Genomic DNA, 12209 nt, shown 5'->3' on the forward strand with positions numbered 1-12209 from the left:
TTAACACTTCCTCTTTGCCTATGTAGAACCATTCTTTATCAGACAGGATATAATTATATTAGTTCTAATTCTACGTTAAATGTATACATTATTTAGTCATTACTGATAAAAATCCTTCAACACCAAGACAACGCAGGAGTGGCTTCGGGTCAAGTATCTGAATGTCCTTGAGTGGCCCAGCCAGAGCCTGGACTTGAACCCGATTGAACCTTTCTGGAGAGACCTGAAAATAGCGGTGCAGTGACGCTCCCCATCCAACCGACAGAGCTTAATTAAGAGGATCTGCAGAGAAGAATGGGAGAAACTCCTCAAATACAGGTGATCCAAGCTTGTAGCGCCATACTCAAGAAAACACAAGGCTGTAATCGCTGCCAAAGGTGCTTCAACAAAGTACTGAGTTAAGGGGCTGAGTACTGTAAATGTGATATTTCAGTTGTTTTGTAAAAATGTCTAAATACCAGTTTTTGCTTTGTCATGATGGGGTATTGTGTGTAGAATGATCAGGGAAAAACTGACTTGCCTAGTTAAATAAAGGTAATATACAAAAAATGTAAGTCTAGGACAGGAAGGAACGTTGACATTCTGCCATTTGGTGAGAGGCATGTCCTACACTACCCGTCTGAAGTATTAGAACACCTACACATTCAAGGATTTTTCTTTATTTTTACTATTTTCTACATTGTAGAGTAATAGTGAAGACATCGCAATTATGAAATAGCACATATGGAATCATGTATACCAAAAAAGTGTGAAACAAATCAAAATATATTTTATATTTGAGATTCTTCAATTAGCCACCCTTTGCCTTGATGACAGCTTTGCACACGCTTTGCATTCTCTCAACCAGCTTCATGAGCTAGTCACCTGCAATGCATTTCAATTAACAGATGTGTCTTGTTAATTTGTGGAATTTCTTTCCTTCTTAATGTGTTTGAGCCAATCAGTTGTATTTGGTAGAAGACCAAGTCCATGTTATGGCAAGAAAAGCTCAAATAAGCAAAGAGAAACAACAGTCCGTTACTTTAAGTCATGGTCAGTCAATACAGAACATTTCAAAAGCTTTGAACATTTCTTCAAGTGCAGTCGCAAACACCATCAAGTCCTATGATGAAACTGGCTCTCATGAGGACCGCCACAGGAATGGAAGACCCAGAGTTGCCTCTGTTGCAGAGGAGAAGTTCATTAGAGTTACCAGCCTCAGAAATTGCAGCCCAAACAAATGCTTCACAGAGTTCAAGTAACAGACACATCAACATCAGCTGTTCAGAGGAGACTGTGTGCATCAGGCCGTCATGGTCGAATTGTTGCAACGAAACCACTACTGAAGGACACCAATAAGAAAAGACTTGCTTGGGCCAAGAAACACGAGCAATGGACATTAGACCGGTGGAAATTTGTCCTTTGGTCTGAAGTCCAAATTGGAGATTTTTGGTTCCAACCGCCATGTCTTTGTGAGACGCGGTGTGGGTGAACGGATGATCTCTGCATGTGTATTTCCCACTGTAAAGCATGGAGGAGGAGGTGTTATGGTGTGGGGGTGCTTTGCTGGTGACACTGTGATTTATTTAGAATTCAATGCACACTTAATCAGCATGGCTACCACAGCATTCTGCAGTGATACAGCATCCCATCTGGTTTGGGCTTAGTGGGACTATCATTTGTTTTTCAACAGGACAATGACCCAAAACATTTCCGGGCTGTGTAAGAGCTATTTTACGAAGAAGGAGCGTGATGGAGTGTTGCATCAGATGACCTGGCCTCCACAATCCCCCGACGTCAACCAAATTTAGTTGGTTTGTGGTGAGTCGGACCGCAGAGTGAAGTAAAAGCAGCCAACAAGTGCTCAGCATATGTGGGAACTCCTTCAAGACTATTGGAAAAGCATTCCAGGTGAAGCTGGTTGAGAGAATGCCAAGAGTGTGCAAAGCTGTCATCACGGCAATGGGTGGCTATTTGAAGAATCTCAAATATAAAATATATTTGGATTTGTTTAACACTTTTTTGGTTACTACATGATTCCATGTGTTATTTCATAGCTTTGATGTCTTCACTATTATTCTACAATGTATAAAATAGTAAAAATAAATAAAAACCCTTGAATGAGTAGGTGTTCTAAAACGTTTGACTGGTAGTGTATTTCTATAGAAGAAACCAATTTTTATTAAAATAAATTTTATTTAACAAGTAATATTTGTTTCAGAATTATAGGGGTTAAAATTGACACCTGTTTTCAATACCTTACCTTGTGAGGATAGACCGACACAGCCTTTTTCTAGAAGAAAATATGAGATTGGAGAACACATTGGGAGGGCTCTTTGACCATTCCTCCATACAGAATCTTTCCAGATCTTTGATATACATTGTCTCCCTTTTTGGACTGCCCTCTTCATTTCAAACCCCAGGTTTTGAATGGGGTTCGAAGTCCAGAGACAGACGGGCATTGCAAACTGTTGATTTTGTGGTCAATTATTATTTCATTGTAGATGTTAATGTGTGCTTGGGGTTATTGCCTTGTTGGAAGATCCACTTGCTGCCGAGGCTCAGCCTCCTGCCTGAGGCTACGAATGATTTTTGCAAAAATGTCCTAGTACTGGGTAAACTTAATGAATATGGTATTCCTCTCCGCTCCCTTTGTATCTGGAAAATGCCCACTATTTCACCTGTGCGAACACCCGTTTGTCACCTGTCTCCAAGACCGAGGTTCATAGCTGGAGTTTATTTTTTACCTAACCTTACAAATGCTACGTCCCTGTAACCACGCCCCCCGTCAAACACGGTCTCAAATAAAACATAAGGTGAGACTAAGTCAATAGATACGTATTAAATCGTTTATCAATACAAATGTAATACAATAAAGCAAAATGATATTAAAACCTAAATTATTGTACGTCTCGGTTTTCTTTAGAAGACTACGGAAACGAAGACGTCCCCTATTAGCTGAAGTGGTATCGCCTAATATCCCACTTACCAGCGGCTAGGGTAGGACTCGGAGGATATCGTTTCACCGAGGCGGCAGCGGGAAAAAAGAGAGCTGAATGTTGTTGTAAACCCAACATTAACTAGCTATATTATAAACACTTCTGTTGTAAATAAAGCAGTACATTTGTGTTACTGTTATATATTTAGTTTACGATGTCTACTCCGGCAAGAAGACGATTGATGAGAGATTTTAAACGGTGAGATGAACATTTTTCACGGATGGTGTTATTGATGTCTGAAGAAGCTAACTAGCAAAGCTAGTCAGCGAAGGTTACCAAGCAAGCTAGCAAACGTTAACTAGCAAGTCACACAGCCGTCTGTTTCCTGACATTTTGGGGTTTACCTAGTTTACAATTCTCAAATGTGTAATGTTGAGTTTGAAAATAGCTCATGCCGAGAAAGTCGTCGAACTCTAAAACAGTCAGTTCCGTTAATTATTTAGCTTGCCAGCCAATACTTGGCTACAGATTAGCTAGCGAAGAAAACAACTTGCTCTCCCAATGCGAGTCACCATAGCTCACTCGCAAGTGAAACTGGGTTAGATTAACAATACGTCATAAGATTACTCAGGTTGGTTTTGCGATGTCCCGTGCTTGAATGCATAACGTTAACCGTTACGGTTTGTGACTGACGTTTAGTTTCTTCTATGGTATATTGGCGAACACAATTGAATGTGCATCTCGCCACAATGCGGGGTGGAAATAGGGTTCCCCCCCCAAAAGTGAACAAACTACCAAAAGAAAATGAAAACATTTTTGGTTAAAAAAAAACCCAAACAGATCTGTTCCCTACACAGGCTCAAGGGGAACCTGGTGAGTGCGGGTCTTCCGGTGCCAGTACCCCATGCAAGTTTTCAGATGTCGAGCCTTAAGTCCAAACACTTGAAAAATGGCCAAATCTTTTACATCCTTACACTCAGGTGAAAGCTCTTACTGCGTATCTTACGTAACCAAGCTTCACATGCGTAGGTAATTGCTCTTTATCAAAAAACAACAGGCCCGACAGACATTCTTCTTGTTCACCCAGGGGATCAGACGCTGTGCATCAACCACACCAGGAATTCAATTCAGGTATTCCACTTGAACATCCGTCGTCACCCCTGAGATGACTTGGTTGACAGGTGCTCTACTGCGAAGTTCAGAACACACAAATTCTGTTGTCCGGATTTCTTTTAGGCCCACAGCAATCTTCCTCTACTCTTCAGAAATACAATGAATCAAAATAAAACCACTACTGGTCACACTCAGACTTTTCCAAGCGTGTACTTCACCATTTGACACCTCAAATGGGTTTCTCACATATGCATCCTTGCTCAACAAACGCATCCCAACAAGAAGCGATTCATTATCATTCATACACTTATCCTCCAATCCAATTTTAGACAATTTCCTTTTTGTTCCAGTTTTCAATACTACTGTTGTCCATTCGGAACATTTGTCTTCAACCAAATTTGCTCAACGTGCTGCTTGATTCAAACTCTGCATCCACTTCCGCCATCTTCCCACTTTACGTCCCTTCTTTGAGGTTTATTGGCAGACCACACTCATAAGGTGTGGAACCACCACCTACTGTACAGGGTAGTACGTTGAGCTAGCTAAGTAGCATTAACACTTTTATGGGCTTCTGCATTGGTTGATAATATTGCAAGAGTGAGTTCAGTAATGTGTCGATTTGTAAAATAACTATCAGTTTGAAAATAGGGTTAATAAGTATATATTAGCTAGGTAGCAAGCAATTTTGAAACGGAACTAAAGTTCTTTTTCTCGGGCCCCATAGGTTACAAGAAGACCCTCCGGCTGGCGTCAGTGGTGCCCCTTCTGAAAACAACATAATGGTGTGGAATGCAGTCATATTCGGGTAAGCTGGCGAAGCGCAAGCGGTCAAAGGTGCACATTCAGACTGTCACAGATTTTCTGTGCGATATTATTTAGAACCCCATGCTCTGGCAGCAAATATTGCAGAGTTATGGTTCAGAAACAGCCTTCTGTCTTGGTAGTTTCAAATCATATTTTATTGGTCACATGCGCCAAAAACAACAGGCGTAGACTTTACCGTGAAGTACTTATGAGCCCATTCCCAACAATGCGGAGTTAAAAAGTAAATAGTAATAAAAATTGAGACACTACAGAGGGTAGTGCAAACGGCCCAGTGGGGCTAAACTTCCTGTCATCCAGGACCTCTATACTAGAGGTCAACCGATTATGATTTTTCAATGCCGATTGGTGGACCAAAAAAGCAGATACCGACTAATCGGGCGATTTTTATATATATTTGTAATAATGACAATTACAATAATACTGAATGAACAATGAACCCTTTTATTTTAACTTAATAAAATACATAAATTATATTTAGTCTCAAATAAATAATGCAACGAGAAGAAAGTAAAAAGTAAAAATAAAAGTGCAATATGTGCCATGTAGAGGAAAAAAAGCTAACGTTTAAGTTCCTTGCTCAGAACATGAGAACATGTGAAAGCTGGTGGTTCAATATTCACAGTTCTTCAATATTCACAGTTAAGAAGTTTTAGGTTGTAGTTATTATAGGAATTATGACGCGTCGACTATTTCTCTCTCTACCATTTGTATTTCATATACCTTTGACTGTTGGATGTTCTTATTGGCACTTTAGTATTGACAACCTAATCTCGGCAGTTGATCGGCTTGAATTCATAAACAGCGCTGTGCTTCAAGCATTGCTAAGAGCTGCAGGCAAACGCAGGAAAGTGCTGTTTGAATGAATGCTTACGAGCCTACTGCTGCCTACCACCGCTCAGATTGCTCTATAAAATATCAAATCATAGACCTAATTATAATAAACACACAGAAATATGAGCCTTTGGTCATTTAACATAGTCAAATCCGGAAACTAAAATTTTGAAAACAAAGCGTTTTATTCTTTCAGTGTAATAAGAAACCAATCCGTATTTTGTCGAACGGGTGGCAACCCTAAGTCTAAATATGCTGTTACATTGCACAACTTTTGATGTTATGTCATAATCATGTAAAATTCTGGCAAATGAATTACGGTCTTTGTTAGGAAGAAGCACAGTTCGCAACGAGCCAGGCGGCCAAACTGTTACATATACCCTGACTCTGCTCGCATTGAATGCAAGAGAAGTGACACAATTTTCCTTGTTAATATTGCCTTCAAACATGCATTTATTTTAACTAAATATGCAGGTTTAAAAATATATACTTGTGTATTGATTTTACGAAATGAATTGCTGTTTATGGTTAGGTACATTTGTGCAACGAATGTGCTTTTTTTGGGAATGAGCTTTTGTTAAATCACCCGTTTGGCAAAGTTGAAGTAGGCTGTGATTCGATGATAAATGAACATGCACCGCATTGATTATATGCAACGCAGGACAAGCTAGTTAACTACACATGGTTGATGATATTACTAGGTTAACTAGTGATTATGTGAAGATTTATTGTTTTTTATAAGATAAGTTTAATGCTAGCTAGCAACTTACCGTGGCTCATTGCAGCCCCAAGGTCCTTTTGACACTGCACTCGCGTAACAGGTGGTCAGCTTGCCACGCAGTTTCTTTGTGGAGTGCAATGTAATCGGCCATAATCGGTGTCCAAAATTGCTGATTACCGATTGTTATGAAAACTTGAAATCAGCCCCAATTAATCGGCCATGCCGAATAATCGGTCCACCTCTAGTGTGGAGTGCAATAGAGATTGCATCATCTGTGGATCTGTTTGGGCGGTATGCAGATTTGAAGGGGTCCAGGGTGACTAGGGTGATGGTGTTGATGTGAGCCATTACCAGCTTTTCAAGGGATTTCATGGCTACAGATGTGAGTGCTGTGGGGCGATAGTTACCTTGGCATTCTTGGGTACAGGGACTATGGTGGTCTTAACGTGTAGGTATTACTGACTGGATCAGGGAGAAGTTGAACATGTCATTGTAGACACTCGCCAGCTGGTCAGCGTAGTTATTGGTAATTCTGTGAGATCAAGGTAATTTCAATACCTTTCTGGGCCAATGATACCAAAAATGTGAAGTGATTCATCTGCTCATCACAATGTTCCTCCTTCATCTGTTAACCTATTTACGGGGAAATGACACATTTTTCACACATACAGAGAAAACGTTTAAACATATTTTTCTTTACAGCCCAGAAGGGACACCTTTTGAGGATGGTGAGTACAGCACTGTGTACCCCATTCTTTATGTTTGCATACTCTACGGAGCTACGGGTTGTGTGTGACGTAATTGTTGATTTGATCAATTTCACATAAAGTAGGCTAAAGCAGTCAATCATCAACTTCCTGTTTTATCTACCGGCAGTGTTACAGATAATACAACACCTGTAAATGCTACATTTTCTTACATTCTTTGTTGCATGATAGTATGAGTGATATGAACTAGAGCCATGGTTCTAATTCTTCTTTCCTCCCCATCTTTTATGTTCCAGGCACATTTAAGCTTACTGTTGAGTTCACAGAAGAATACCCTAACAAACCCCCCACAGTACGATTTGTGTCAAAGATGTTTCATCCAAATGGTATGTTGTCACAACGACAATAGCAAAACAGCCTGATTATGGTTAGTACTGCAAAGGTTAATGGTATTTTAACCCTTCCATTTTATTTACAGTGTATGCAGATGGCAGTATATGTCTAGACATTCTGCAGAATCGATGGAGTCCAACCTATGATGTGTCATCCATTCTTACCTCTATTCAGGTAGGCAAATATATCTTGTTTTCCATAATACATTTTATATGCCATGTATCCTCCCTTCCCTGTCAACATTTAGTCCTACTGTGACAGTAGAGATTATAAAACACAACAGATGTTAGACTTCCCATACTGAACATCCTGAAGTGTCATGGTGCATGCCCACTTTTGTGTCTTGATCTCTGTGCTGTAGAAAGCCTGTCTCGTCTACTCAGTTGGCTCATTATTCATCACCTTGCTCCCTTCCCTTCTTCCAGTCTCTGCTAGACGAACCAAACCCCAACAGCCCAGCCAACAGTCAGGCGGCCCAGCTTTACCAAGAAAACAAGAGGGAGTATGAGAAGCGCGTGTCGGCCATTGTAGAACAGAGCTGGAGGGACAGTTGACCACATCCTCTCCCTTCTGGCTTTCTCTATCACCAGCGCTGAGCTGTGTGTGATGCGAGTTTGAGTAGTACATCTTAATTTAGATTTTTTGTTTCTTCCTCCATTTTAATTTGACATATTTATGCACTTTACCTGTCCCTTGTTGAACATTTTTTTTCCTAACACGCTTGGAGTGGAGTTTTTGTTATTTTTTCTATGTCTCTCTCCTGTTTTGGCTTATCAGGGGACTTATGTGCTGAATCTTGTTTTTGTCGCCACAGTCTTCAATTGAGGACAATTTTTGGACGTCAATTACTTGCCGCCTCCCTTCCCACACTGAAATAAATTAGTTGGACTGATGTGTAATGTTTGGAAGAAATATCAATTAATCATGTTAACCTGCTTGTAGGTCATTTCTTTGGTCTGCTCCCCTTACCATTTAATACATAATCTCACTTTACAAAGCAGCATCTGAGCTATCAAGCTCATTAGCTTTCTTTGGAAAATTGTTGTGTGTGTTCATCCTTAAACAACCTGATTCAGAACTAGACCCACATGCTTAACCCATGTCTTTGCTGTGTTGTGAGCTCTGTTACATGCATGACAGTGATAGTGTGTTCTTGTTCTCTATTCAGTAAGTACTCGTATATAGAACATACATCCTGATTGTACAGATTTTGCACTGGTTGTTCACCACGTCACTTTTTCAGCAATTGCAAATAAGTCGTCAAAGCTACCTTTTACTATGACAGTAGTAATGTTTCTCTTGGCTGGTTAACCATGTGCTCCCTACCGTAGTCATCCATCACTTCTATATTTAGCTTTCGCTATCTGGTAAATACTGTGAAATCGGTAATCTCTTGCAATGCTGAGAAATTAGCTGAACACTTTCATCAGTTAATGCCTCTGCAGCATTGGCATTTGACACCAACTTAATGAGAATATGGTTTATTGGCAAGGAACTCTTTAAACATCAAACTAATCGCAGACATGGCATGATGGTGTACACATGAGTTGTTGCTTTGCTATTTTTGACACAGTAAGCACAGACTAGGGACCAAAGGATTTCATTATATACATGTCAAGGCCTTCAAGAATACTACTATTGGACCAGACACAATGGGCTCCAGGCCAAGATGCATTTAAATAACATTTTTTACTGGTGTCACAAGTGACTGTCCTCACAACTACAGGCACCATGCCATCAGTCAAACATGAGTAATCAATTTAACCATCTGTCAACAACTTTTTTGCTGCTAGAGCAGCCCTATTACAACAAACAGCAGTCACATCCCATGGTAAATACAGATGATGCAAAGACAATTCAACATAGGAAGCACATTGCACTCATCTGTAAGCCACCTTGTAATATAGTACATGTCTAGAATGACTTTCAGTACGCAATCTTGGTTAAAATGTTTTATTTGTTCGTATGGAACAATATGGCTAGTATGGTTGCATGCATGATACACTAGTGTCAACAATCATTGGTGTGGCTATGATACAATAATCTGTATTACATATCTGCTCTAAACCAGTGGTACTGAACTAGGAGGTCCATCTTACAGTACAGCCTTTACTAAAATGACAAGTCCCTCTAATTCTTCATTTGTACTTTTTAACCCTTTCTCTCCAACTTTGATATTCAATTGGTAGTTACAGACTCGGGAGAGGCGAAGGTCGAGAGCCATGCGTCCTCCAAAACACAACCCTGCCAAGCCACACTGCTTGCTTAACCCGGAAGCCAGCCGCACCAATGTGTCGTACAACTAGCGATGGGACAAGGACATCCCGGCCGGCCAAAGCCTCCCCTAACCCGGAGACGCTGGGACAATTGTGTGCCGCCTCATGGGTCTCCCGGTCACGACACGGCCTGGGATTGAACCCGGGTCTGTAGTGACGCCTTAAACTGAAGTGCCACTAGGGAGGCCCCAAATCTTCATTTTCAAACAGCATTGATACTAATTGGGAGTAGAAAATACAATAACAAAAAACAAAACTAACATGACCACAAACAATGTTCACTGGGCCAGGTAGAGCAGCTACCTGTTGTAGGCCCTCTCCTTCTTCACCCTCTCCAGGGCCTTGTCCATGATCTTCTCATTCTCACCCCTGCATTTGGGGCAGAACCACTTCCCCTTGGGCTTGTGATGTAGCCCCACACAGGAGAAGTGGAACCACTCAATGGGACACTCGTCGTTATCACAGCCAATCATCTCGCCGTAAGACACCTGTTCACACAGGCAGTAGGTGGGCTCATCTGGGTCGATGGGCAGGTCTGGGGGTGACACCTCCCTCTCTGATTTGCCCTTTGACCTCTTCTTCTTCTTGGACGATGACATTTTGGCCCTCTTCTCCCTGGCTGCCCCCATGCCCGCCTCATCACCATGATCCATGCCTCCATAGCTTTCCCGGTTCTCTCCGTTCTTCTGCCGCCGCGAACGTTTCCCGCCAGACTTTTCCCCTCCACCGACTGAGCCTGGCGTTGCCTCGTCACGCTTCTTGTCGTGGTGACCCACTTTGCCCGGTGTGGTTGTCACTGCTGACGTTGACATGGAGGCTGTAGTTGTCGTCATAGCAGTTGATGTGGGTACATGGATCTCTGGGATCTCCTGGGAGGTGTGGAGGAGCTCAGAATGCCAGTCCACCTGCCGGCTACGGTTCTCCACCAATTCCACCTGGGACAATACAGGGTTTATTTTTTATACTGTGGGTTGTGATCAGTGGGGTAACATAGGTTGGTCAAGGAGAGTGACCAATGTGGGACTACCTCATCTATATATTATTGTTATTTTCAAGCTGGACAGGAATTCAGCAAAGTATACAGGCAGCCAGCCACGTTTACCCACCATCTGCCCAGCAATCTGGATCTTCTCATCTCCTAGCTCCTGGCTACTGATGAGAGCTCTCTGGATGGACAGCTGCATTCTGCGCCGCTGGAGAGGGTCGGACTCCCGACGGTAGCGCTCATAAGCATCATCCAGCTCCTGCAGGACATCTGAGAAAAACAAATTATGCCAGCCTAGTTAAATAATGTGTTTTTTTAATGTAACAAACATGGCACATTTGTAAAGTGAAAAACAATAGTTAATTAGGTAAACAATAGTTTTACTGTAGCTAGCTAAATACATGTACATACTTTGGAACAAATATAGTTCATAACTAAGTGTCAAAATGTGAATAAAGGGTATCTACTATTCCAACTACATTACTGATGCATACACAAGCTGGTACAGCTGAATGCCAGCAGTAGCCAGGTGCTTGTTACCTACTACGTTACTGTAGCTAACGTAAGTTAGCTGGGCTAACAGTTTCGCTGGCTAACGTAAGATAGCTACATTATGATTAGAGGTATGTATACAGTCGGTGGATGAAATGTGAACAAATTGCCTTGGTATTTTGCGTCAATTTCTTTCATAAGAGACACGCTCCTCTGTAGGTCGAATGGTAGTGATTCGACCAGGTCCAAATATTCTTCCACATAATTTGTAACGACGTGGACCGGGTCACCGTTTGCCGGATTTAGCATGTTCTTCTGTCGAAGTCCACACAAAGCTGTCCACAACGAAATGAAAGATATGTTACACAGAACATCCGAAACTCATAATCCTACAGATATGCGTTTAATTTTTCTTTAAAAAATATGTATCTAGCAAACTCCCTCAGCTTACTTTTGACACGCTAAACGTTACTACTGTTAGCTTACCTAGCTTTCCCATAAACGAGCTAACAGCCTGGAAGCGAACTAACGTCAGCTAAGCTAGCAGTGACGTTAGCCTTCAAACTAATTATTGTCTGAACACGAAAATGAAGGTACGCAACTGGCGAGCAATTCTTACTCACCAGCAACTTTATATTTGCCGTTTAATGAACTTCATACAATGTATTCAATCCAACTGGAGAATCTTGGAACTCAACTATGTATTGATTGCGTCTGGTCCAACGTGGAGAACTGTACATGTGTATGCGCATGCGCATCATGTCAGAAACAAATCTGCCATTGGTAATTTCCTTTAGTGAGTTTAGATCCTTTAGGCAGTCGTTTTAAAACATTTAATTAGTAGTGATGCAGATCCAGTGAAAATGGTCCATGCTTGATGTTACAATTTAGCTAGTTACAGTTGCACATGTTCGTACTGTTTGAGCAAGACAGACATTGATACGTTAT

The 12209-nt window shown here is 41.3% G+C and overlaps 2 protein-coding genes across 5 annotated transcripts; one reads left to right on the top strand and one right to left on the bottom strand.

Moving 5' to 3' along the window:
* Nucleotides 1-8400, top strand: LOC135547399 (ubiquitin-conjugating enzyme E2 A-like). Of its 3 annotated transcripts, XM_064976404.1 has the most exons (7): nt 1-318; nt 4006-4049; nt 4756-4836; nt 7111-7136; nt 7412-7501; nt 7594-7682; nt 7934-8400. In XM_064976404.1, exons 1-7 carry the CDS (start codon nt 295-297, stop codon nt 8060-8062), a joined length of 483 nt encoding a protein of 160 aa, XP_064832476.1. In that variant the 5' UTR covers nt 1-294; the 3' UTR covers nt 8063-8400. The 3 variants fall into 3 exon arrangements, with proteins under 3 accessions (XP_064832476.1, XP_064832479.1, XP_064832478.1); XM_064976407.1 differs by lacking the exon at nt 4006-4049 and having other exon boundaries at nt 3-318; XM_064976406.1 differs by lacking the exons at nt 1-318; nt 4006-4049 and adding an exon at nt 2901-3176.
* Nucleotides 8401-8973: 573 nt separating this feature from the next.
* Nucleotides 8974-12196, bottom strand: LOC135547392 (inhibitor of growth protein 1-like). 2 transcript variants are annotated; one of them, XM_064976393.1, is made up of 4 exons: nt 11885-12196; nt 11432-11596; nt 10891-11039; nt 8974-10719 (listed from the first exon to the last, which is right to left on the bottom strand). In XM_064976393.1, exons 2-4 carry the CDS (start codon nt 11568-11570, stop codon nt 10084-10086), a joined length of 924 nt encoding a protein of 307 aa, XP_064832465.1. In that variant the 5' UTR covers nt 11571-11596; nt 11885-12196; the 3' UTR covers nt 8974-10083. The 2 variants fall into 2 exon arrangements, with proteins under 2 accessions (XP_064832465.1, XP_064832466.1); XM_064976394.1 differs by lacking the exon at nt 11432-11596.
* Between the last annotated feature and the right edge of the window lie 13 nt (nt 12197-12209).

This window comes from Oncorhynchus masou, chromosome 10 (genome assembly GCF_036934945.1).
Source record: "Oncorhynchus masou masou isolate Uvic2021 chromosome 10, UVic_Omas_1.1, whole genome shotgun sequence".
NCBI lineage: Eukaryota > Metazoa > Chordata > Actinopteri > Salmoniformes > Salmonidae > Oncorhynchus > Oncorhynchus masou.

What these genes read in the sequence shown, in the direction of transcription:
- LOC135547399 (XM_064976404.1), top strand. Translation starts at nt 295, where the DNA reads ATGGGAGAAACTCCTCAAATACAG. An exon ending in AGGGACACCTTTTGAGGATG is followed by an intron (nt 7,137 to 7,411) that starts GTGAGTACAGCA and finishes TTTATGTTCCAG; the next exon opens with GCACATTTAAGCTTACTGTT. An exon ending in AAAGATGTTTCATCCAAATG is followed by an intron (nt 7,502 to 7,593) that starts GTATGTTGTCAC and finishes TTTTATTTACAG; the next exon opens with TGTATGCAGATGGCAGTATA.
- LOC135547392 (XM_064976393.1), bottom strand. Translation starts at nt 11,570, where the DNA reads ATGCTAAATCCGGCAAACGGTGACCCGGTCCACGTCGTTACAAATTAT. An exon ending in AATTGACGCAAAATACCAAG is followed by an intron (nt 11,040 to 11,431) that starts GCAATTTGTTCA and finishes TGTTTTTCTCAG; the next exon opens with ATGTCCTGCAGGAGCTGGAT. An exon ending in TCCAGATTGCTGGGCAGATG is followed by an intron (nt 10,720 to 10,890) that starts GTGGGTAAACGT and finishes GTATTGTCCCAG; the next exon opens with GTGGAATTGGTGGAGAACCG.